The 27,151-nt window shown below is 37.2% G+C and overlaps 1 protein-coding gene across 1 annotated transcript in view; it reads left to right on the top strand.

The window, feature by feature from the left end:
• AGBL4 (AGBL carboxypeptidase 4) overlaps positions 1-27,151 on the top strand; it is a 1,058,495-nt gene that overhangs the window by 56,160 nt on the left and 975,184 nt on the right. Inside the window, exon 2 of the mRNA XM_090269428.1 lies at positions 18,079-18,204. Coding sequence (XP_090125554.1) covers positions 18,079-18,204 — 126 coding nt within the window. The remainder of the gene's footprint in view (positions 1-18,078; positions 18,205-27,151) is intronic.

The raw sequence follows: 27,151 nt of genomic DNA, 5'->3' as shown, positions 1-27,151 counted from the left end.
GTTCTTGTATATTTTCCTTGGTTCTGGACATAAGTTAGGGTGGCTGCAAAATTAGATAGGCAATATATATTTGGTAATTGAAACATCCTCTGATTGATTGTAGCTTAACAAATATAGACATCTTATTTTTATTATAGATATATGTACCTAGAGAGAAATAGGATATATGTATTTAGGAAGTTATTATTTTTTAAATTTTGTTTTTGAGTCCTTGCAGTATATCTTATAAATATATTTGTAATGAGAACAAACATGGTACAATTTAATAAAGTGCTAGGAAAAAGCTGTGTAGTGGGTACTAGTTGACAGAGATTAAAGTCCACAAATCAATAACTTCTCTTTTCTAAAACACCCTCCAGTAGGAATTTTAGAATTATTTTCTTGGCTGAGAAGTTTTGGGTTAAGTCTTATCTTTAGTGTGATTTTCTCTCTCAAAATCATGAAGCCTTGGAAATATGGCTTTATAATGGGTCTCTTGACAGGTCCCTTTAACTGCATGTCACATATACATAGAGGTAATTTGTTACTTCTTCCAACGTGTTTTAGCCTGAGAGGTGGAATACATGTTCTTTATAAAGGTCAGTTTTAATTAATAAGCTGTTTTCCTTGTTTTTGACCAGTATGAATTGCTTGTAACTTTTCTATAAAGTAGTTTTCCATGTAAAAGTAAAATAAACTGAGACTTTGTCATATCCATCATCAACATAACCCACTTAAATGTCAAAAACTATGTGCAGCCTTAAAGTCTTATTTGTAGATGCCTCAGCAGACCTATTTATCAGACTAAAATAAGGTATAATTATCATATTGTTTCATTAGGTACTTCTATGGGTGCAGATCATTCTTTGTTTTTCCCTCCGCAGAATACGTCGATTGTTTTTATTGCTAAATATTTATTTATGTAGTACTTTTTAAAAAATGTAACATTAACATTAATAGGATTAGATATTTATTTCCTTAAAAATAAGCCTGACTTTATTTTTTCTTTTGTCTCTATCTTCCTTAAATTGAAAAGATTCATTGTGTTATTTTCTCTCTATGTTTGGAGGCAAATATTTTACACACTATAATAAGGATGTTTTATAGTTTGTAATTCAACTGGATGTTACAGTATTCAGTGTTTACTTCAAAGAAAAGACTTTTTACTAAGGCATTATTTATGAATTCCAATTTAAATTATTCCCCCTTTTTTTGAATCCTTCCTTATACTTTATATAATTGAATCTTTTAGTCATTTTGTTAAATACACTTCTTTCAAGTTACAGGTGTCTTGATGATGATGATGATAATAGTAATAACCAACTACCTATTGAGTAAATACTATATTCTAAATAATTTACATATATTTTCTGTAACCTTCAGAACAACATAAGCAAACAGACTCAAAGAGTTTAGGTTAAATTTCTTAACAAAGGTTATACTACATTCATATCTGAATTAGGGGATTTAATCTCAGATCTATGTAAATTTGAAATCCAAGTTCTTACTATTCATTCATGCTGCCTTAATGTGGGGTATTTAAAAATAAGAGTGAAGAGTTTGCTTTCTGAAATCTGGGTGAAACATCTATATGGCTGAATGTTAAAATGCACAGAAGTCAAGAAATTAAAAGTTTGTATTCTGTAACAATTATTCCATTATTCCATGCCACCTTGGATTATTTTGTACTACTGTAAATGCCATTATTTTTAATGGCTTTATATACATCTGTAATATAATTGAGATATGATTTCTCTGAGAATAAGTACATCTTATTTTCTGCCTTGTGCATTTAAATGCTCAACCATTATATTGCATTAACATTAAGGGCAATAGTCCCCAACCCCCTTTTTGTCTTGATGTCCGTATATGTGTGTTTTGCAGTGTATTGCTTTCTTTTACTATTTGGTCTCTTTGCTGTTTGATCCTTTTCAAAAAAATTTATTTCATTTTATTGATTATATTGTCACAATAGTTCCATTTTTTCCCCTTTGCTCCCCCCCGCCCAGCAGCCCCTCCCCGAGCAATCCCTCCCTTCCCCAGTCCATGCCCACGGGTCATGTATGCAATCTCTCTGGTTTCTCCCTTTCCTATATTATTATTATTTTAGAATTAATTCATTAATTGACTTCTTTTTATAACAATAAAAAAGTAACTTTTGATAAATTTAAAATATATCACATATTCACTATGCTCTCAACAGATAAAAATATCCATATTGAAATTAAATTTAGCTACTAAAAGTCCTTATATCAACAAGTATATATAGATTATTGTCATTGTGCCAAGCATTGTGTCATAGCTGGGGTGGAGAGAGAGAAAGTAGTGATAAAAAGATAAGACATTAGATTCTTCTGATGAGAAACCACAATCACTAGGAGTAAAATGATGCACATAATAATTAAAAGGCAATAATGTAATAAAGTTAGAAACAAGATGCTGTGGGAATGTCAAGAAACAATGACTATCATTGCTTCGCAGAGGAGATGATATTTCATGTAGGTCTACAGAATGAATAGAATTTCTTCACAAGGAAAAATGGGCATGTGCACATTTCTAGGAATTGAAAACCTAATTAAGAGTTCCAGTGTTTTCATTTGTTTAGAATCACCATAATCATGACTGTTAGAAATATTAACTGATATTGGAGTGTTATATTAGTAAATTGATATAATGAGTGACAATACTGTTGGTGACATGATTTTCCAAAACAGTGATACTTCTGGATAAAATTGTGAACAAATCATTATAATCATTTCTTAATTGCATTCTTGAAAAAAATCAATGTGAACTACAATCATGCAAAATATTCTGCATGTGTAAAACACAGTTAGGCCCTAAGCTCACATGATTATAAGTAGAACTTTTACATATAGGAATATTTGTATAGAATATTGAAAGTTGTACATGACTTTTCTCTACTTTGCAGTACATCTGGCATATTTGGCCTGTAAAACCAAATACCATTAGTGCTCTTCCATCATTATGAAAACAAAATAATACCTCAAAAAACTTACAGGATGTCCCCTAGAGATACTGCTGACATTTATAACCACTGCAACACAATAATTAAAATAACAAAACTAATAAAATTGTCAGAAAGAGAAGTGGAGAAGAGTGTACACAATCTATTTTCTTTCCTAGTAGAGTGTCAATGAGATTATTTGATGTTGATAAATGAAGATATATGTTTATAAAGATAGGATATAGAATAATACCTAAGAAACTAAAAATGGAAGTGATTAAGAGCATTTACATTTAGGGAATGAATAGGATTTCAGGGGTATGAGCCATAGAATAATTTTACTTTTAAACACACACACACACACACACACACACACACACACACTCAAATGATCAATTCTGTTCCATGAAAATCATTCTTTCTTTTTCACTCTTAAACATTTAAAAATCAACTTTATTGGGTTATAACTTATATATAATAAAATGTACTAATTTTAACTGTATAATTTAATAAGTTTGGCAAATATATAATAAACATACAATGTACACCAATGTATCCACCACCACCATCACACACACAAGGTTCATACTTTTTGAAAAGATGTCCAGTCTTCAAAAAGTATTTGTTTTAAAGACTTCTCTTTTTTTAAGTATATTTTATTGATTATGTTGTTACAGTAGTTCCAATTTTTTCTCCTTTGCTCCCCTCTGCCCAGTACCCCCCTTCCCTCCAGCAATCCCACCCCCCTTAGTTCATGTCCATGGGTCATGCATATAAATTCTTTGGCTTCAGCCTTTCCTATATTATTCTTAACTTCCCCCTGTCTATTTTGTACCAACCAATTATGCTTCTTAATCCCTGCACCATTTCTCCATTTCTCCCCCTCCCCCCTCCCAGCTGATAACCCTCCAAATTACCCCCATACCTATGATTCTGTTCCTATTCTGGTTTGCTTAGTTGGATTTTGTTTTCATTTTTTAGATTCAGTTGTTGATAGTTGTGAGTTTGTTGTCATTTTAGTGTTCATAGTTTTGTTCTTCTTTTTCTTAAGTAAGTCCCTTTCACATTTCATATAATAATGGCTTGGTGATGATGAACCCCTTTAGCTTTACCTTGTCTGGGAAGCACTTCATCTGTCCTTCCATTCCAAATGATAGCTTTGCTGGGTAGAGTAATCTTGGTTGCAGGTTGCTTTTCATCACATTGAATACTTCTTGCCAGCCCCTTCCTGCCTGTAAAGTGTTCTCTGAGAAATCAGCTGATAGTCCCATAGGCATCCCTTTGTAGGCCTTTTTGCCAACTTTTTTCTTATTTTTCAATATTGTATTGACTATTCCAGGTCCTTTGAGTTTCCATATAAATTTTATAATCAACTTGTTGATTTCTACAAACTATGCTAAGATTTTGATTGGGATTGCATTTAATCTAAAGACTAATTTTTGGAAAATTGTTGCATTTACAATAGTGAATGTTCTAATCTATGAACATGATATACTCTGTCATTTAATTGAGTCTTTCTTAATATCTATCAGCAGTATCTTTTAGTTTTCAGTATACAGTTCTTATACATAATTCGTTAAATTTAAGGCTGAATGTTTTGTGCTTTGTGATGCTATTATAATGATACTATATTTCAAATTTTACTTTTCAAGTGTTTGTGGCTAGTATCTTTCTGGGGTCTGTATTTAATGCCCTGGCTTTCAACATGGATTCTTCACTGGGGATGGATGCAGTTTGAATGTTTCCTACCCCTGTGTACTTTGGCAATTGTTTAGTCTACAACTTTTTGGTTATTTTTTCCTGGTCTTATGGAGTTTCGCTCTACAAGACAGTATTCAGCCCAAGTCTGAAGCAGACCTTATGTAGATATTTGGTATTCTTGCTCTGCATAGCTCTTTCCTCTTGAATACTCTCATCTTTGAATTTAAGATTTTTTTCCTCTTCAAACTTATGTCAGTCTTCTCAACTCAGAGAACCACCCTGTTGTGCTTTGAAACCCTCTCTCTGCACTATCTTCCAGAAAGTGTGACTAATATTTCCCTTCTCTCAGGCAACACAGTTTAGCACTACCTGTCACCCAAGTCTGAAGATAGTTGTTGCAGGTGTATTTGTTAAGCTTTCTAGTTGTTAATGGTTGGGGTACAGTCCTAGTTACTCTCTCGTGGGTAGTACTTGTCATATTAGCAACTGCTTTCCCTCCATTATTCCTGTGAGGATCTTGAGGAGTTTCCTGGAAGAGTTTGCAAGTCACTGGTGCAGACATCCACCCCTAAACTTACACATGCATGTATATACTTCACTCTGGCGGAGGAGAGGAAGGCATGTATGTCTTGGCTGAAATAATCAGAGGTCAAAGAAGATTTCAAAGTTTTGATAACATTGCAGTCATTCCCTTTCCCTAACCTGCAGCCCCTGGCAACCACCAATTTTTTTTAATATTTATAATTTTGCCTTTAAAAAAAGTCATATAAATAGATTATAAAGGATGTGTCTTTTTAGTTTGGCATTTAGTAAAATGCATGTGAGATTCATGCATGTTGTCATATGCATCAGTTATTTGTTCCTTTTTATTATTGATTTACATTCTTGTGTGGATGTACCACAGATTATTTATATATTCACAAGTTGAAACCATTTAAATTGTTTCCAGTTTTAGGGTGATTAAGAACAAAGCTGCAAGGTTGTTTTTTTTTTCCAACATATGTTTTCACATCTCTTGTGTAAATTCCTAAGATTACAATTTCTGGGTTGTATGTTGAGGAAAGAGGAAGGACATCTCTAAAATCAGAGAAGGAAAACTCTGACTCCAAAAAACCTCCGCTGCCTTGCGGCATACCTCTTCAGGGGAAAGGCTAAGGCAGTAAACCCCGACAGAAAATCCAGAGCCGGAGTCCCTAAGGCGGTTTGACATTGTAGTCAACACCGGCAACTCCTGCGGCGCACCTGAAGCCAAGCTGTATTGCCTTTGTCTTTCCCTTGGACCCTTCAGCTGCGAAGAGAGGGGGGGTCTGCTGCATGGGCAACAGCAGACCCTCCATATCACCCTGCCCAGGCTCTGTAGCTTCAGTTTCACTGGAGAGGACACTCCAGCGTCATCGCAAGATGTCGACTCAACACGGGAGGAGACAGATACCGGTTATAAGCTCATCCGATTGGCGAAGGAAACGAGCGCCAGGGGTCTCCTCTGACGGTGGGAGAAGTCATCGCACCTCACTGGACAGCTACCGTCTCGCCATGGCTCGCCTGCCCCACTGGGTGCGTGGGGATCAGAGTGGCGCCTCTCGAAAAGTGGGCCACAAAACACCCGCACCAGTTAATTCCAAGCAAACAACAAGAAAGAAGCCTCCGGCTCTTCGCCTCGCTAGCTGGAACATCAGGACCATGTGCCCCGGACTTACTGCAGACCTTCCGTGGATCAAGGGTGCCAGGAAAACCGCTGTCATCGATAGGGAACTGGCACGACTAAACATCGACATTGCGGCTCTACAGGAGACCCGGTTGGCCGACAACGGAACTATCAGAGAAACCAACTACACCTTCTACTGGCAAGGGAAGTCTCCGGACCAACCAAGACAGCACGGTGTTGGGTTCGCTGTGAAGAACACGCTTGTTAACTCCATAGAGCCACCCACAGGAGGCACAGAGAGATTACTTACCCTCCGATTGTCAACAACTTTCGGCCCAGTCAGCATTCTTAGCGCGTATGCCCCAACCCTCTGCGCCACCACCGAAGAGAAAGAACAGTTCTACCATGCACTGGACGAAGCGTTATCCAAGATCCCCAGAAGTAACGCTCTCTATCTCCTTGGAGACTTCAACGCAAGAGTAGGAGCCGACCACATGGCCTGGCCCACCTGCCTTGGAAACTTTGGGAGAGGAAAGATCAATGAGAATGGTCAGCGACTGCTTGAGCTTTCGTGTCACCACGGCCTGTGTGTGACAAACACATTCTTCAAGTGCAAAGAGATCCACCAGGTGTCATGGAGGCACCCCCGCTCCCGCCATTGGCACCAGCTTGACCTCGTCATCACCAGAAGAACGGATATTGGCAGCACCCTCCTCACCCGCAGCTACCACAGTGCAGACTGCGACACGGACCATGCCCTCGTGGTAAGCAAGGTGCGCATAATGCCGAAGAGGTTGCACCACTCCAAGATGAAGGGTCGCCCACGCATCAACACCAGTTGTGCCAGCAACCCAGTTAAGACCCAGCAATTCATCAACAAGATGGAAGATGCACTCGGCGAGGGAGTGGCGGCAGATGACATTATCGAATCCAATTGGCCACGTCTCAGCGACGCCATATACAACTCCGCCATTATTGCTTACGGGAAGAAAGAGCGGAAGAACGCTGACTGGTACGAGGCTCACTGGGAAGAAATGGAACCCGTGATCGAGGCTAAGAGGAAGGCCCTACTGGCTTACAAGGTCACGCCCACTCCCAGTACACTTCAAGCTCTACGGGCTGCCAGGAACAAAGTCCAGAAGACCGCCCGCCACTGTGCCAACACCTATTGGCTAAACCTGTGCAGAAGCATTCAGGAAGCCGCCGATATAGGCAACGCACGAGGAATGTATGAGGGTATCAAGAAGGCAACAGGCCCAATCCCCTCCAAGATCGCCCCCCTTAAGTCCAAGACAGGTGAGGTCATCACTGACCAGGAACAGCAAATGCGGCGGTGGACCGAGCACTACCTCGAGCTGTACGCAATGAAGAACACCGTAACAGACACTGCTCTTAACGCCATCCCAGACCTACCAGTCATGGAGGAGCTAGACACCCCACCTACTGCGGCAGAGCTCGGCAAAGCCATCGACCGCCTCGCTTGCGGGAAAGCACCAGGAAGCGACGGAATCCCTCCAGAAATCCTAAAGAGCGGGAAACCAGTCCTGCTACAGCCGCTCCACCATCTACTCTGTCTCTGCTGGAAGGAGGGTTACATCCCCCAGGATATGAGAGACGCCAACATTATCACCATGTACAAGAACAAAGGAGACCGCAGCAACTGCAACAACTACCGGGGCATCTCTCTCCTCAGCGTCGTCGGCAAAGTATTCGCCCGGGTCGCTCTTGCCCGCCTGCAGACCCTTGCTTCCCGCGTCTACCCAGAGTCCCAGTGTGGCTTCAGAGCTGGCCGATCAACAGTGGACATGATCTTCTCCCTACGCCAGCTGCAGGAGAAGTGTCACGAGCAGCATAAACCACTCTACCTCGCCTTTATTGACCTCACGAAGGCGTTTGATCTGGTCAGTCGAAGCGGACTCTTCAGCTTGCTACGGAAGATTGGCTGTCCACCACATCTGCTTGCTGTGGTCATGTCCTTTCACGACAACATGCACAGCACGGTGTCCTACAACGGCGCAACCTCTGAGGCCTTCCCAGTCAGCAGCGGAGTAAAGCAGGGCTGCGTCCTCGCGCCTACGCTGTTCGGAATCTTCTTCTCCATGCTCCTCCAATACGCCTTTAAGGACTGCAGCGAGGGTGTCTTCATTCACACCAGATCCGATGGCAAGCTCTACAACCTGGCCCGTCTACGAGCCAAGACCAAAGTCAAAGAGGTGCTCATCCGTGAGATGCTCTTCGCCGACGACGCAGCTTTGACATCACACTCCGAAGAGGGACTCCAGCAGCTAGTCACTTGCCTTTCCCACGCATGCAAGGAGTTCGGACTAGCCATCAGCCTGACGAAGACGAATGTTATGGCTCAAGGCACGGGGACTCCCCCATGCATCACCATGGACGGATACACCCTGGAGGTTGTCAACGACTTCACTTACCTCGGGTCCACCATCTCGAGCTCTCTGTCAGTCGACTTGGAGGTCAACCGGAGAATCGCCAGGGCAGCCACAGTTATGGCCAGACTGAACCGGCGAGCGTGGAACAATTCCAGCCTCACTGAGAAAACCAGACTGCGCATCTACCAAGCCTGCGTACTCAGCACTCTCCTCTATGGCAGCGAGACGTGGACCACCTATGCAAGGCACGAAAGGAAACTCAACAGCTTCCACATGAGGTGCCTGCGATGCGTCCTGCATGTCGCCTGGCAGGATAAGGTCCCCAACACCGAGGTGCTGAAGCGAGCCAATATGAGCAGTTTGCATGCAGTTCTTAGCGAGAGACGCCTCAGGTGGCTCGGCCATGTCAAAAGAATGGATGCAGGCCGTATCCCCAAAGACCTCCTCTACGGCGAGCTAGCAGAAGGCAAGAGGATGACAGGGCGCCCAAAACTGCGGTTCAAAGACATCTGCAAAAAGGACATGACACAATGCTCCATCAATCTCAACACATGGGAAGTTCAAGCAGACGACCGCCTAGCCTGGAGGCTCGCGGTCAGGCAAGGTACGTCACGTGCAGAGGCTGCGCGCAAGGAGGAGGCGGCCCAGAAAAGATCGAGGCGGAAGCAGCGTCAACAGCAGCAACAACGGCCATCTGCCTTCACCTGTACCAAGTGCGGCAGGGATTGTCACTCCCGAATCGGACTGCACAGCCATTCTCGGCGGTGCAGATAGACTCTCAAGAAGCTACGCCATCGTCTCTCGAGACGGACGGCTGCCGACGACGACGACGACGATGTTGTGTATATTTAATAAGTGCCAAATTACTTTTTAAAGTGGTTCTACTATTTTACATTTCTATCTGAAATGCATCAATGTTTTCATTGCTTTGCATCATCATCCACCCTTGGTTTGGTCAGTTTCTTTGATATAAGACTTTTAATAGGTGTAGAGTAATATCTCATTGTGGTTTCAACTAACATTTTCCTGTTGACTAACGATGTTGGACTTTTTTTCATGAATAATTGACACCCATGTATCTTCTTTGATGAAGTGTCTGATACAATCTTTTATGTATACTAGATATAGTTCATAATCACATATGTGTCTTGCAAGTACTACTGGCACCACGGTACTCCTCGTTAATTCGTTCTGGAACTCACAAAGAGTGCTGAAGATGACGAGAACTGAACTGATTGAGAGCTACTGTGAGACTGAGGTGGCTGCCTCTGTTTCATTGTGAGAGAGGGGCACCAAGTGGCGAGCAAGCGCAGGGTACTGAAACATTTGTTTCTTGTCAAAATGTGACGAGTACAGGGTTTGAGGAGTCCTGAAGCCAGTGAGTACCGAGGTATGACTGTTTTTTCTCATTCTGTTAATTGACTTTAAAAAATTAATAATGCCTTTCGAAGAACAGTAATTTTTAATTTAATAAAATTCAGTTTATAACTTTTTTTATGGTTTGTGATTTTTATGTCTTATCTAGGAAAACTTTGACTAACATAAGGATACACAGATATATTAATATATTTTTGATTTGCCCACTTAAAAAAACTTTCCATTTATTTAATGTTTTAGAGTGATTTTTTTTTTTGTTATGGTCAAATATACATAAAAATTATTTTAACCTTTTTGGGTATACAGTTCACTAACATTAAGTACATTCACACGCTTGTTCAACCACTGCCACTATCCTTTTCTAAAACTTTTTCATCATCCCAAACAGAAACTCTGTACCCACTAAACAATAAGTCCTCATTCTCTCCTCCCTGGTAACCTGTATTTTATGTTAGTTCTCTATAAATTTGCCCATTCTAGGTATCTCACATAAGTGAAATCATTTTACATCTGTCCTTTTGTGTCTGGTTTATTTCACTTAGCATGTTTTCAAGTTTTATCCATGTAGCATGTATTAGAATTTTATTTCTTTTTACGGCTGAAAAATATTCCATTATGTGTATCACCTAATTACAGAAAAATCCATTCATCTTTTGAGGGAAATTTAAGTTGTTTCTACTCTTTGGCTATTGAGAATAATACTGCTCTGAACATTGGCGTATGAATTATTGAGTCCTGAATTTCATTTCTTTTGGGTATATACCTAGGACTGGAATTAATGGATCATATGGTAATTTTTACATTTAAAATTGTTTTTATGCCTTAAAATTGTTTTCTACAGTGGCTGCACCATTTTACATTCTTACCTGCAATGTGTAGGCATTCCAGTTTCTCTGTGCCTTTGCCAACAGTTGCTTTTTTTCACTTTTTTGATAGTGGCCACCATAATGGGTATGAAGTGTTATCTCATGGTTTTGATTTGAATTTCCCTAATGACAAATTAACATCTCTTCATGTCCTCAATTGTCTAACTTTGGAGAAATGCTATTCAAGTCCTTTGCCTGTTTTTGAATTCTCCTGGTGGTTTTGTTGAGTTGTGGGAGTTGTTTTTATATTCCGGATATTAATTCCTCATCAGATGTGTGATTTGAGAATATTTTTTCTTATTCTGTAGGTTTTACTCTGTTGATAGCTTTTGATTCAAACTGTTTTTAAATTTTGATGAAGTTCCATTTATCCATTTTTTCTTTTGATTCAGAGCTTTTGGTGTCATATTAAAGAAATCATTGCTAAACCAAGAATCAATGTCGTAAAAGATTTCCCTGTATGTTTTTTCTAAGAGTGTTATAGTTTTAGATCTTATGTAGGTCTTTGATCCATTTTGAGTTAATTTTTGTATATAGTATAAGGTAAGGATCTGACCTCATTTTATGTGTGGAAAACATATAAGTTTTTGAGTTTTAGGTTTTACAATTGGGTCTTTGATCCATTTTTGCATGAATTTTTATGTGTGATGTGTTGTTTTTAGTATGTGGGTTAATAATTGATAAAAAACAATTTTTTATAAATATTATTCTCTCTACATTGAATTACCTTTGCACCTTTATTGAAAATCAACTGACCATATATGTGTGGATGCATTTCTACATAGTCTGTTCTGTTCCAATGAACTATGTATCTGTCTCTCCTTGAATTCAACACTGTTCTTTATTTCAAAATTGTTTTAATTTGTTTTTTCATATAAATTTAGAACCAGGTTGTTGCGTTGGGATTTTGTTGAATCTATAGGTCAATCTATGGAGAATTGATATCTTGACAATATTGAGTCTTCTAATCCATTAACATGGCTCATTTCTCCATTTACTTGGGCCTATTTTGATCCATCAGTGTTTTTAGTTTTAAGCATATAAATATTGCACAAGTTTGTTAGATTTACAAGGTCTGTGCCAAAAAAAGTCCAGCCATTGTTGATATAATGAGAACGATTTGCATGACATTGATACAACCTGGCAGCCAAGGAGAGTGGACTTGAATGCACATGCCTGAACAATGATGACTTCACTGTACAAGTCAGTGTGGGTGATGGATGCCATTGAGTGAGCATGTGTACTGTGTGACTGTCATATTCAAAATGACCGAGTGAGTAAAGCAACAAGTCTGCATCAAATTTTGCATTAAGCTTGAACATTCCTCCGTGAAAACTATTTCATTGATTCAGAAGACTGCAACTATGGGCAACTGGTAATTGGCAGCTTCTACATGACAACATGCCTGATCATTCATCACGTCTCCTGCAGAGTTTTTTGGTGAAACATCAAGTCACCCAAGTGACTCAGTCCTGCTACAGCCCAGATTTGGCACCCTGCTACTTCTGGCTTTTCCCAAAACTAAAATCACATTTGAAAGGGAAGAGATTTCAGACCATCGATGAGATTCAGAACAATATGACAGGGAGCTGATGGCAATTGGGTGAACTGTGTGAAGTCTTAGGGTGCCTACTTTGAAGGGGATTGGGGAGTCATTGTCCTATGTACAATATTTCTTGTATCTTATATCATCTTCAATAAATGTCTCTAGTTTTCATATTATATGGTTGGATACCTTGTATACCTCGTATACCTAATCGTTTTATGTGGTTTCATTTTTGGTGTTTTTGTAAATGTGACTTTTTAAATTTTAATTTCCCATTATTTGTTGCTAGTATATAAAAATACAACTGACTTTTGTATATTGACTTATTGTTATATAACTTTGCTGAACTCATTTATTAGTTCTAATAGCTTTTTAGCAAATTCTTTGAGATTTTTCTACCTAGAAAATTATGTAGTTTGTGAATAGGGGCACTATGTATACCTTTACTTAAAAAGATTTATTTGTTTTTAGAAAGAGAGGGTAAAGGAGGGAGAAAGAGAGGGAGAGAAACATTGATGAGCGAGAAATACATTGATTGGTTGCCTTTTGCTAATGCCCAGCTGGGGACCTGGCCCACAACCCAGGCGTGTGCCATGACTGGGAATTGAATCAGTAACCTTTTGGTTCTCAGGTTGGCACTCAGTCCACTGAGCCACACCAGCCAGGGCTATGTATACCTTTGATTTCTCCTTCTTATATTCTTGTTTTTTCTTTCTTGTTTTCTTGTTTAGGACCTTTAGAATGATGTTGAATAGGAGTGGTGAAAGTGTGCATACTTGTCTTGTGTCTCACATTAGGCAGAAAATTTTTAGTCTTTCACAATTAGATATAATTTAGCTATTTTTTCTAAGTAAACATAATATTATATAAAAATATATATAAAGATGCCTTCATCAGGTTGCAGAATTCCCTTTAATTCTTTATATGCTGAGATACTTAATTTTGTCAAAATCCCCCCCCAACCTACTCAGATGATCATATAAATTTGATTTTTAGTCTATTGATAGGGTGAAGTACAATGATTGGTTTTTGAATGGTGGACCAACCTTATATTCTCAAGATAAATTGTATTTGGTCATGCTGTATTATAGTTTTACATTGATTTGCTAGTAATTTGCTGAGAATTTTTAGTCTATGGTCATAAGGAATGGTGGTCTTTAGTTTTCTCTTTTGTAATGTCTTTGTCAGCATTGTCATTTCATCTTAGTTTACAGAATTGTGGGCTTAAGGTTGTTCATGATATTCCCTTTCTATCCTCTAATATTTGTAGGATTGTAGTGATGTTCCCTTTTTCATTCCTGATGTTGCTAACTAGGTCTATTGATTACAGAGATGGTAATGTTGAAAGGGTTCCCACATAGTTATTTCTATCAGTTATTTTTCATTCATTTTGAGGCTTTCTTTTAAGTGCATAGACATTCAGGATGGTTATGTGTTCTTGTGAATTGACTCCATTATCACTATCTAATGTCCCTCTTTATCCCTGGTTTTATGTTTTGTCCTTAAGTCTATATTGTCTGACCTTAATAAAGCCTCTCTGACTCTCTTTTGATTATTATTTGCATGGTATGTCTTTTTAATCTTTTTACTTGTAACTTATTCATGTCCTTATATTTAAACTTGATTTCCTGTAGACAGCATATCATTGAATCTTCCTATTTGTTTCATCTGGCAATCTTTATTTATTAAACATATCATTAAATTGTCTTAAATATAAGATCATTAAATATATGTTTGAATTTAACTATAATACTGTACTAGTTTTTTCTATTTGCTCCATCTGTTCTTTATTCCTTCTCTCCTTTGTCTTCTGTCTTCTTTTAGATTACTTAGCTATTTTTTTAGTTCCATTTTATCTTCACTATTGGTGTATTTATAAGTGCTTTTTTAGTGTTTATCCTAGCCTTTTAAATATATATCTTTTAAAAATATATTTTCTATTCTTAGCTTTTTATTATTATTATTATTTTTTAGATTGTACTTATTTATTTTCAGAACGAGGGGAAGGGAGGGAGAAAGAGAGGAAGAGAAGCATCAATGTGTGGTTGCCTCTCGTGTGCCCCCAACTGGGGACCTGGCGTGCAACCCAGGCATGTGCCCTGACTGGGAATCGAACCAGCGACAGTTAGTTTGCAGGCCAACGCTCAAATCCACTGAGCCACAGCAGCCAGGACCCTAAATATATATATTTAATTTGTTATTGTCCATTTACTTTCCAAAGCTACATACGTAGCTTAAGAAACTTAGAACAATGTACTTCGAATTTCTTCCTTCAATATTTTCTGCTATTATTACCATATATTTTACTTCTACATGTGGCAAAAACATACAATACATTGCTACCATCTTTTGTTAGATAGTCATTTAATCTTTAGTGTGGTTAAATAAGAACATTTATGTTTATTTTTATTTATATAATTTCTGGAACCGTCCATTTCTTGGTGTGGATTTTAGTTTATGTCTAGTATCATTGTTTCTTCAGCCTGAAGATCTTCCTTTAATTTTTGTTGTAATAGTGAGTTGTAATTGATTCTCTCATTTTTTGTTTTTCTTGAAATACTTTTATTGTAGCGTTAAGTTTTAAAAGATATTTTCATGGGATCTAAAATTTTAAGCTTCTTTTTATTTCATTAATTTAAAGATGTCATTCTCTGACTTCTAGTTTGCTTAGTTTCTTATGAGTAGACTATCGTAATTTTTTTTATCTCAGTTCCTTTGTACATGATTTGTATTTTAAAATATGAAATATACAGTTTAAAAATATATTCTGCTTGGTAGTTCTTGGGCCTGTCAAGCTAGATATCTTTTACTGTTGTGGAAACTTCTTAGGGATTATTTCTTCAAATATTTCTTCTGCCCCATTCTCTCTTCTCTCCTTCTGGAATTATAGTTAAACATGTGTTAGATCACTTGATATTATTCCAGAGCTCTTAGATGCTGTGTTCTTTCTTTTTTCTTTTTTTCCTTCCCCTTTTTATCTTTGTGTTTTTGTTCAGCTTGTTTCTGTTGACCTAGAGTTCACTAATTACTCATCTGTGTCAAGTCTATTGGTGAGTATATTGGAGACATTTATTTCTGTTACTGTGTTTTAGTGTTTCCTTTTGACTCATTACTTTGGTTTTCATCTCTCTACTGAAATTTCCCATTTGTTCATGCATTTTGTTTTCTTTTCCACTAGAAGTTTTAACATGTTAAACTTAGTTTAAATTCACTGTCTAATAATTTTAATATCTGGTCATTTCTGAATCTAGTTCTGTTTATATTTTTCTCATCTAGAGAATAGGCTGTTTTTTCTTGAATTTTTATATGTTTCACAATATTTTATTGAATACTGGATACCTAGTGTAAAACAAAGTAGATATATGCTATTTGTCACTGGAAATGGATACACTTCTTCTAGGTCATTTGTATGAGGGCTTATGTCAGGAGTTAAGCTATGTTGAGTCTCATTGTTACTATGGTTACTTTCAGTTTGCCATTGGTTTCAAAATTTTTTAGTGTTACTTTATTTGTGAGGGAGAGGACTAGGATGATTGAGGCTATTTCATCAGTGTTCTGCTGCACCATGAACTTTTGTCCTTCCTTGGGTACTACTACCACAGAGGTGACTTCTCTCAATGCTTTTATGTCCTTACTCTAGAAGTGGATTGCTGTTGTTTGTAATCCAGTGCTTGGTATCTTGGTGTTGAAGGAGTACGAATATTTCTATTTCTAACTGCATTCTTAGGCAGGTCCTGTATATTCTGGTCTTGGAGTGGAGTTTTTACAAAGCGCCATTTCTTTCCTCTTTCGACTCTGCCTTGGACCTTTGATGTGTCTTGTGAGAGAAAGAATTTTCTGCCCCTTCTCCAGGGATAGGAGCCTTCTAGTGATGTTGATATATAGTCTTAGGCCCATGGCTATTTCCTGTTCCTCACCCAGATAAAAAGGACTTTTTCTTTTGCTGCTCCTCCTCCTGCAATGTCTCACATGGTTAAAATTTTGTTACTCCTCTCCAAGTGACTTAGACCTTAATTTCTGTAGGAAGATGGATATTGGTGGGGTTTCATGCCTTTATAGAAAAGAGAAGGCACTTCCTTTCTCCAGACCTGCATCAAAAAGAAAGGCATATTTTAGTCTTCTGCCTTGCTCCAATCTTTCGCCTGTACCAGGAGTCTGCCAGTGGGTGTGAATCCATTTTGTGCCTGTGACTCTCAGGGGTTCTATACTCTCATGTTTCCTCTACACTTGACCTTTAACAATTTTAAAGAAATTTACCTTAATTACTTCTATTTACTGGTGTAACACCCAGCATTTCTTCGTTCTGTACTGTGCCATATAGGAGTCAGTGCTTTCTTCCTATCTTCTTTTGATGGGGCCTAACATTCCTTGAATATCAGATTATTGGTTGCCCTATGACCTCAGTTTTCTGATATATTTTTAAAAGTTATGACTTTGTTCTTTACTGGAAAATTTCTCATTAAGGTGGAAGCAAAGAACTTTCCAGCTTTCTACATCTTGCATGGAAATGAAACTTATAAATCTTTGAAAAATTAAAGTTCCTGGTAGGAAATATGAGGTTCGCCAAAAAGTCTGTTTAGTTTTTTTCTAGGAAATAAAACACATTTTTCATTTACACCAATAACTTTATTGATTTAGATGCTTTGAGTATGTCAGCTATCTCCTGCTATTGGCTTCTAGTGGGTAGAGGCCAGGGGTGCTGCTAAACATCTTCCAATGCAATAGGCAGCCCCACAACAAAGAAACTTCACAAATCACTTTTGACACATTCAATCAACCACAGCACCTTCTCCATACACTGCACCAATTTATTTATATTTTTTTGCATTTCGGTTGTGTTTTTACTTTTCTTGCAATAATAAAGTATACTGTGCCAAAATGTTGCATATTTTCTTCCATCTTCACTATTAACATGGCTGCACAAAAATTCACCAATTTTGATTTTTTTTTTTTTTTTGATGCACATTGATAGACAGCTGTCACAATAGAGTCTATCAAAATTGTCTTGAATTAACTGAAAGATAACTAAGCACTACTGGAGCCATTGTATGGAAGAAATTAAATGAACTTTTTTTGGCCAACCTAATACAACTTCTGTGCTAATTCAGTGGTTCTCAAATGATTTCTGGTGGTGCAACATTAGGTAGGTATAATGCTAGGTGTGGAATTATTGCTCGTTTCAAAATAATTAACTTTATGTTTGTGATAAATTAGATGCATTACTATTATTAAATAATTGAAGCGATTTAATGACATTTTTGGATTTCAGTAGTCACACTAGATATTTTTCATATAATTCTCAGCATAATTTTGAAACATGGGTTTTACTATTCAGTGCCTTTTTATGGATGAGGGAAACTGAGACTTAAGGGAGTTAGTTGATTGTTTTGCATTACAGAGAATTAGTATGTAGTTACAGATAAGATTTAAGCCCATATCTTTCTGATTTCAAAATGCATTCTCTTTGTACCTTACCACAATATATAGTTAATTTCTTACTGCAGGGATAGCAGGGGAAGAGGAAAATTAATGATAAAGATCTAATTAGACTTCTATAACTAAATACATTTTGATTTCTGTTTAACATGAGCCAATTTTTTAAACAATAGGCAATGATATGGCAAATGATGATACCAGCATCGGAGGGAACGTGAGCAAATATATGGTGCTTCCAGCTGGCTACTGTGGACAGCCCAAGAAAGGACATCTTACCTTTGATGCTTGCTTTGAAAGTGGTGAGTGTATTAAAGCCCTTTGCTTTTCAGCTTGTTTGGTAAGGGATTTTTTAGACTCCAGTTCCACCTAACCATTCAGTGTCATTCAACCCATTTAACATTTCATCAGAATGAAACAAGTTGTCAGAGGAATATCAGCTTTGATGTAAATTAATTTGGAAATACTTAAAAATGAAATGCAATATTTTGTTGTTATACATTATTAGAAGTGTAATGATAATACTGGCGAACATTTGTACTGTACCTTATATTTTATAAAATACTAACCTAGATATTATTACTTTTGGGATAAAACTGACATAATTTGGTATGATAAATCAGTTATTGAATGTCTATTATGTATCTGGTTCTGTATGACATTCTCACAGAATTTAATCTTTGCCAGACAGGAGACTTCCCTGTAAGAAAGGATGAGAGAATGGATTCAACTGAACACAAACAAAATAGCAAAAGTGATACTGTATCATAATCAACAAATGTTGTGGGTATTCTAAAAGGGGAGCTCAGGACTTGATTGTGAATTCCAATCCAGTAGGGGCTGGATCTTGTTAAATTCTTTATGTGCTGAGCCTCATGTTCTACTGTGAATGGCAAACAGTAGGTATTCTGAATACGTATGTTGAAAATATTAGAGAGAAAGGTAACAAAATGCATGTGTGTTTGTGTGTTTGAAGGGATATGCCGGTTGTCTGAATCCTAAGAACATTGGTTGTTTATACCAATTGAAAACTTGTTTATGCAGAGTTTTTCTCTTTGTTTTATGTTGTTTTAGTTTGCTAGGGCTGCCATAACAGAGCCACAAACTTGAGTGGCTTCAACAACAGAAATTTATTGTCTCAGTTCTGGAGCCTAGAAGTCTGAGATGAAGGTGTTGGCAGGATTGGTTCATTCTAAGGGTTTTGAGGAAGAATCTGTTCTAAGCCTCTTCTCTAGGTTCTGGTGGTTTGCTAGCAATCTTTGTGATTCCTTGGTTCGTAGAAACATCACCTTGATCTCTGCCTTTATTTTCACATGACATTCTCTCTGTGCATGTCTATCTCAAAATACTCCTTTTTTAAAAAAAATTTAAAAATATATAAGGGCATTAGTCATATTGGATTAGGGCCCACTCTAATGACCCCATTTGAATTTGATTTCCTCTGTAGAGGCCCTATCTCACAGTCAGGTCACATTCTGCGGTACTGGGAAGTTAGGACTTCAACATATGAATGGGGGGGGGGCATAATTCATCTCTCAACACAGTACTGTAGTGTTGTCCTTCCAGTCAGATAGGAGCAGCATCCACATTGTTAGGAATAGTGTTTCTACTTTGAATGTAGTACTGTTGCCTTTTCGAGGATTTACTTGGTGCCTAGAAAATACCTTTTGATTTTTTCTTTTTTTTACAACAGATTAAGTCATGAAGGTTATTTACAATAATAACTTTGTGAGAGTAGGAATTATCCTTATTTTAAAGATTGTATTGTTTTGGTTTACCTATAGTATGAACTAATCCAGATTCCTTTCCTAGAACACCTTTTCTGTAACGATACTCATCTTTTTCCATTCCTTATGGAAAAGCTCGGTACAAGAAATTGCCCAATCTGACCACACAGTAACCAAATGAATAATGCATATTTCTCACCAAATGTATGAACAATTGGTTATATCAACTGGATGTATGCTGGCAGTGCATAAGTCCTTCAGTATAGAACTGAGTGTTTAAGTGACACCCTCTCAAGTCAGGCTACAGTTCAAATCCTGAATTGAATATTGAGCCACAGTTTCCCCAGATTTTAATGGTGTATGATGCCTACCTTATATCTTAATTAAAGAAAAATAAAAAACATCCTTCAATGTTTAAAAAATTAGGCCATTTTACTAAAATATATGCAAAATAATATTTTAAAAATAGATAAAGGAGATCTCAGAAAGAGGAAATAGCAAAAGAAAATTCAGCTGGATGAGTATATAAAATGCATGCTCTGAATCCATAAATTTTCTATAGGTAGACTACAGATTTCACTGAGTTTTCTGGCAGTCAGTACAAAGAGATAAACAATGCTCATAAGATAAAAATAAACCAAGTACTGAAATTAGATAGAAATTCTTCCTAATGTGCTTCCTAAAGCACACACTGAAATGCGATGAACGGCATCCTCAAGAATATCCCTGTGGTCTTTACAACAATATGTTTCATAAGGGTGTCTTTTGTAGCATCCTTTTAGTGTGGATTGAGGGCATAATGCTAAAGGTCATTTTAGTGAAATTAATTAAGTTACTGTTTGAAACAATTTGATATATGCAACCTTCATTTTATCTAATTTAATTCAAGGATTTGTTTCAGATTATTTAAAACTGGGAAGTCAGAGGGCTTTTATCTTATGTGCTATCTCTGAGCTGTGGCTACCTGGTATGGTGGGTTGAAAAAGATTCTGTAGGTGTACTTAGACTTACTGAGAAGTAGTTAGGTGATTAATAGACTCAATGAATGGGGGAGTATTGATTCATTTGGATGAAATATATTGTCTTCACATAAGCCTCTATAATTATTTTTTCCTTTCAGAATGTAGAATATGTAAAGTGCCTAGCACATTGCCTGGTCCTGAGCTGGTGGATAATTAATGTTTTTCTTATGAAAAATAAAGTCTCCAGGTCAAATATGAACTCTCTTATGAATCCTCGATCTGTTTTTGTCTACATACACCTCTCTATAAGTATATTTCCCTTGGGAAACAGCCACACCACTCTAATTTTATTTCTGTAGAGACATATGACACTTATGATTAAAAGAAAAAAAACTTCTTTTGTTCTCTTGTGTTCGTAACCTGCTTCAGGACAGAATCTGAGTCTGATTAATGCCTGTTCTCCATAGAACCAAGCAGAATTCTCACAAAACTAAGCACTAAATAAATACTATATTTATTTGTTGAATGAAGTAATTTGAGCAACAGAAAGATAGGGAAAGATTAACTTTCTGATAGCTTTGATGAAAAAGTCATATTTAATTGCTTCTTATTCCCTAATCCACCAACTTCTCTGAAGTGTTCATACCTTTGAAAATGCTGGGGTTTTTTTCTGTGCCCCAGATTTGTTTCTCTACCTGGTAAAATGCTATTCAGATGCAGTCCAGCATTTCTTCCTCTGAGAAACAGTACACCTCAGGCAGGTTTAGCTGTCTTTATTTGTGTTTACAGACACTTCTTAAGCTCTTCTACGATAGCCCTTATTGCATTGCAGTCATTTAATTGTCTTTCATTTTCCTTATCACTGAAAGTTCCTTGAAGTCAGGAATGGTTTCTTATTAGTTTTTTTTCCAGCACTTAGTTTACTGTCAGCCATATACTAAGAAGTTCAATAAATATATTAATATAGAGGGAGGACAGAAAATGAACAGAATTATCTTCCTAAAGTGAGACTTTAATAAAAACATTTTAAAATTTAAAGAAGAATTTAACATCATTGGCAACAAAAATATTAAGGAGAAGAACCAATAAAAACGGTCTCTTACTTATTGCTTGCCAGATACTGTCATAAATGATATACGTAGTCTCTCTCATTTAATATTCACAAAAACTTCTGAGGTATTATATCCCACTTTGTAGATGAGGAAACTGATGCTCCGAGATGTAAAGTTATTTACCTTGAAGTGCATGAGTGACAAATGGTGTAGCTGTATATGAAACTGAGAATTCCTGGCTCCAAGGGCTATACTTTTAACCATTGCATATATATATGTATATGTACAGAATATGCATTATATATAAAAATATAATCTTATCATAGGCCAATTTATGACATGAATAATATATTGTTGAAAATTACTCTTTAGGTGATAAGACAAATAGGGAAAGTTTTCGTAATAAAGAAAAATGAAAAATTTTCTACCTGTTAAAATAAACCATTCAAACAAATACTCTTTTATTGTCATTATATGGAATTTGAATATTGTTTTGTGATTGATATGAGTGTATGTGTATTGAATATGAAAACAGCACTGTAATTTATACTTCAATTTAATTTGTTAGCCTGAGAGATATGATATGTTGTTTAAATTACTGTTGCAAGAAAAAGTTTCAGTGAAATAAAGATCTGGATCACTTATTTGCATACTATTACAAAACAATGGAAATAAAAAATTAAAACTTTTAATTCATTTCGCCAGTGGAATTTATTACATTAACTTGTATAATCTTAAAAACTTAATGTTCTATTTCCTTTTGATAGTAATGGTCTTCATTCATGGCACATTTGCCATGATTACATTAGAAATTAGGGTTTTTAGCTTAATGGCTCACCTAAACTTTTCTTTCTTTAGATGTTTAAATGGATGATATATTTTGATTTTTAACTTTATGGAGAATAATTCACAAATATAATTGTACATATTTAAAGTATACAATGTGATGAGTTGATATATGTATATATTATGGAATAGTTACTGAGATCAAGATAATTAATACATCTTTTACCTCACATAGTTAACATAGTTAACTTTTTTGTGTAAGTGGTGTGTGCTTAAGGTCTGCTCAGCAACTTTCAAATATACAGTACCATATTATTAACTGTAGTCACCATGCTGTACAATAAGTCCTCACTTAACTTGTCAATAGGTTCTGTGACTTGAAGCAAAAAGACTTATAATGAAATTAATTTTACTCTAGGCTAGCTGATATAAACAAGAGGTAAGTTCCTATGGCATCCTATCAGTGTTATAACAAAATGACATTATTCAAGGACCTGCTATACATTAGATCCTCAGAACTTATAACTGAAAGTGTGTGTCCTGTGACCTGCATCGGCTCATTTCTCTTTCCCCTAGGCCCTGGCAACCACAGTTCTATTCTCTGTTTCTGTGAAATTGACATCATTGAAGCATTATTCACAATAGCCAAAATATGGAAATAACCTAAATGTCCTTCAGCAGATGCGTGGATAAAGAAACTGTAGTGTATATATATATATATAAGGGAATATTAGTCAGCCATAAACTGAAAAAAATCCTGCCATTTATGACAACATGGTTAAATCTGGAGGGTACTATGCTAAATAAACTTAAAAACAAAACAAAACAAGATGCATCATAGTAAAATGCCAAAAAAAACAGGCTTTAGTTTTAGATGGACCTGGGTTGGTATACAAACATTGGTACTTACTGGTTATGTCATGCTAATGATATCGCTTAAAGTTTACTCACCTGTAAAACTAGGACATAAATAATTGTGTTATTGAATTATTATGCAAAATTAGGGATGTTATGTAAAACTGACATAGCACAACATCTGGCAGTCAAATTCAGGTAATAATTCTGGCACAACCTCTTCCTGATTCATCCTCCATAATGCCTCCAAAGCTAAAATGGAAATCATCTGATCATATTACTTCATTGCTTGAAATCTTTCATGACTCACTATTGTCCTCAGGGCAAAATTCAAATGCTTTTATTTAACAATCTCTTTGTTACTGAACAAAAAAAACCCCAGAAGTTCAGCTGCCTGTCACCACAAAAGCCAAAGTTGTGAGGCAGATGTTGGTGCAAAAGGAAAGAGGTTTTATTTAGGTGCTGAAGGATATGGGAAAATGGCAGATTCCCCGTCTCAAACCCCATTTTCTCAGCAAGACCAAGACAATAGCCAGTGTCCAGAGTTCCTGTTCCATTTCAAAGTACAATTCTTTGAAGCATGCAGGTGGCTGCTAAGTGGTCATTAGTCCCCATCCAGGTAGCTTAGCTTGTTTCCAGTTCCTGTCTGTTTCAGGTTTCCTCCCGGAGCTTGCATGTGGAGCCCGCATGGAGTTGGGCTATGCAGCTATTAGGGCAGCAAGGTCATGTGCTCCTGCATGAGACAGCATGCAAACACACTGGTGAGCACATCACCAGGTGGGCAAGAGGGAGAGAGAGAGAGAGAGAGAGAGAGAGAGAGAGAGAGAGAGAGAGAGAGACAGACTCTGTCCTGCAGGCAATGGGCCACATGGCCTTAGAGAACATGTTAGCCCACTATTGGAGTGCACAGTACAAGCCAGTGAGCTAGAGAGTAATGGTTCTTTGTTCCCTTGGGATTACATTCACTTGGATGTGGGATGTATCAAGTGCTTTCCCAAAATGAACAATCAACTTCCCAAACTTTTGTGGGCTTCAGGTGGGTCCGCTGCCCAACCAGTCCCTTCCCTAGGCTAGACTGATAGGCCTTTTTGGTCCAGCACCTCTCCCTGTGCCATTTTGACTTCTATGGTGCATGTGCCTGCCTCACCCTCGTTCCACCCCAATTTGTAGAGGTGGAAAAGCTTTTTCTATCTAATAATCTTGCTAGCTTTTCATATGCTCAGTCCAGAGCTTCCCTCTGCTGCCATCTTGGCTAATGGGGGAGTCTCCCCAGTGCTCCTGACAGAGTGTCTACCAGTAACATCTTTAACATAAGATCTTCTTATTAATACTATCACTTTATTTCTGAACATTCCATTTTACAAGGCCATTATCTCTTTTAGAGAAAAAAATTAGCACATTTAGGGGAAAGCAGCATGGTTATGAAATATAAAGGAGTATTTCACTGGGTCTAGAATTTCTTTTGGAGAAATACTGGTAGCCGTGAAACTGTAGGTGAATAATTTAATCCTGTTCTTCTTTTCTGACTCATAATTGAAACAAAGTTGAACTTCTTTTATAGTAGTGTTTTAGTTTTAAAAATAATTTCTGATCTCTTTACTGAATTATATCTAATATACATGGTTAGGTAGCTCCTTGTATGTTTTTCTCTTCCCTATTTCCTGTATCTCCTCTTTGAGGAGGAAGTAGAATATCTCTTTTCCAAATAACTTTCCTCTAAGAACTATGGCCTTTCCTACAGTAACATTTCTGAACCCAAAGGCCTTGGAAAGAATAGTTGGAGAAGTGTGAACTGTGTTTAATGAAATCTTGCTTGCACACCTCTTCAACTGCTCTTTTCAAGTCAACCCCGACACTGCTTGGAAGGGGATTTGCAGTACACATAAGCCATCTTGCTATGCTTTAGTAGTGACAGAACTGCAAAAAGAGGGGACACATCACATAATTAAATATAGTTGATTGAGTTTGGTCATAGACCTCATCTTCCCAATAAAGATTTAACCCTTTGAGTGCCAACATCGCTGGGAGCGATACTGACAAATTTTCCCAAAAGTGCCAGCGTCGCTCCCAGTCACTCTTTTTCCAATAGCTATAAATGTAAATAATATGGAATAATTCATATTTTATATTTTGGGTTTTTTTTTGTACCTCAGGTTATATATTGATATAATTTTTTTTCATGTTGATCCAAATTTTGAATTACACATGGCACTCAAAGAGTTAAGGTACTCCTTAAATGATTGCAGTATGTGTGTGTATAAGTTTAAGATATAAGACACAGTAATTTTTCAAGTGATAACCAAATGATTAGAATTTGCTTTTAATTTTTTTTATTAAAAATTAAAATAATAAATTTTATTATTACTGCATCCCAGTTCAATTAAAATTTTTTATATTAATCAGCAAAGCTAGAGTGTTGTCTGTTTTTACTCTTTAATCTCCATAAAATAGTCATACTTCGATAGTATTCTCCAAGTATTGAAAAAATCCATGCAAATTGTGGGTTGTAATGCAGCTTTCAAATAGATGTGCCTTCTGAAAGTGTGAGAATATCTTCTGCAGATCACCTGTTTGCAGTGAGTTCCATTCCTCATCCTTTCCCATTCTTTGCTGTATCTCAGGGGCCTACCTCCCTGAGCATTGCACTTCCCAGGCTCCCTTGACATCTGGATTCTGGCTAGGGCCAGCGAATAGAAGGCTCTATAAGGAGGTTGAAGGTCAGGAAGAAGGGATAAGCCTGGATATTTTTCCTCCTTTCTGTTTTGGGCAGCATGTTCAGCAGTGGCTACATCTCCTTCATGGTTTGTCAGACAGCCCTTTTTTGTGATTCCAACTTTGTTGGGTTGCCCTGACTCCCAGGATACTGCGGCCTCTGGCCTTTGCTCCTCTTTCCATGAGTGTAGTAAGGACTTCCTGCGATTGTTAATTTCTGTGTTGCCCCACTCTCACCTGTTTGGCCTTTCAGCTCTCTCAACACTTTTGCAACTAACTATTTTCCTATAATACATTCCTTTTATTGAATTACTGCATATGACTTATCCTTGATTGATGCATGCCTTAATGTTGAAGGCAAGTGACTCCCTGAGGTCCCTGTAAATGGTGAGGCTGGATCTTCAACTCACCATCTGCTGCTTCTCATAGCTCAGGGCCAGAGTAGGAAGCATGATTTGCTAAACATTTGGGGAAGTTCTGTTTTAATGGTCCGAGTTAGCACTACTGGAGTTAAGTATTGCTGATCTAGTAATTTCCTGGGCTAGGTCATGCTTAGTTAGTTTATGCCACTTTGATAAGTGAGTTGTGCTCTTGACCAGATTTTTACATTTAAAAATAGACTTATGGGTGCAGTCTGAAGGGCTGCCCAGATTTTTGTTTTTGGGTCTGGTTTATACAAAAATTCAAAAATAAACTAATTATGTAGAAATATTATCATGTCATGACAGAATATTTTTGGCCCCCTGCTGAGTTTGTATCCTATGGCCTACTCTGTAGTCACTAGACATTGTTTGGTTTTGAGAATGTACCCACGTGTTTTTACTTTACTCTTGCACTTCTTGGACTTTTTGGGGGGTAACTATTGTTTATTTTAATATTATTTTTATTTCAGACAGGGCTGAGCTTTGAATTATTGAAAGCATTCTTCGTCTCTTTTTTGCTTGCTTTGGAAAATGAAGAGGCTGGAAGCATTGTAGTTAGAGAGGTAGTTCTACAGAACAGAAGGAATTAAGTCTTAACCCACCATTAATGCTGTACCTTGAGGAGGTCATTTAAACATGAAGCCTCAGTACATCTTTAAAATAGATGTAACAATGTTTACATTACAGGGTTGTTGTGTGGATTAGAACTATCATTAGCCTAGCAGATAGCCAG

Source organism: Furipterus horrens, unplaced genomic scaffold (assembly GCF_987537825.1).
Source record: "Furipterus horrens unplaced genomic scaffold, mFurHor1.1.pri manual_scaffold_3, whole genome shotgun sequence".
NCBI lineage: Eukaryota > Metazoa > Chordata > Mammalia > Chiroptera > Furipteridae > Furipterus > Furipterus horrens.
This window is presented reverse-complemented; position numbering and strand designations above follow the sequence as displayed.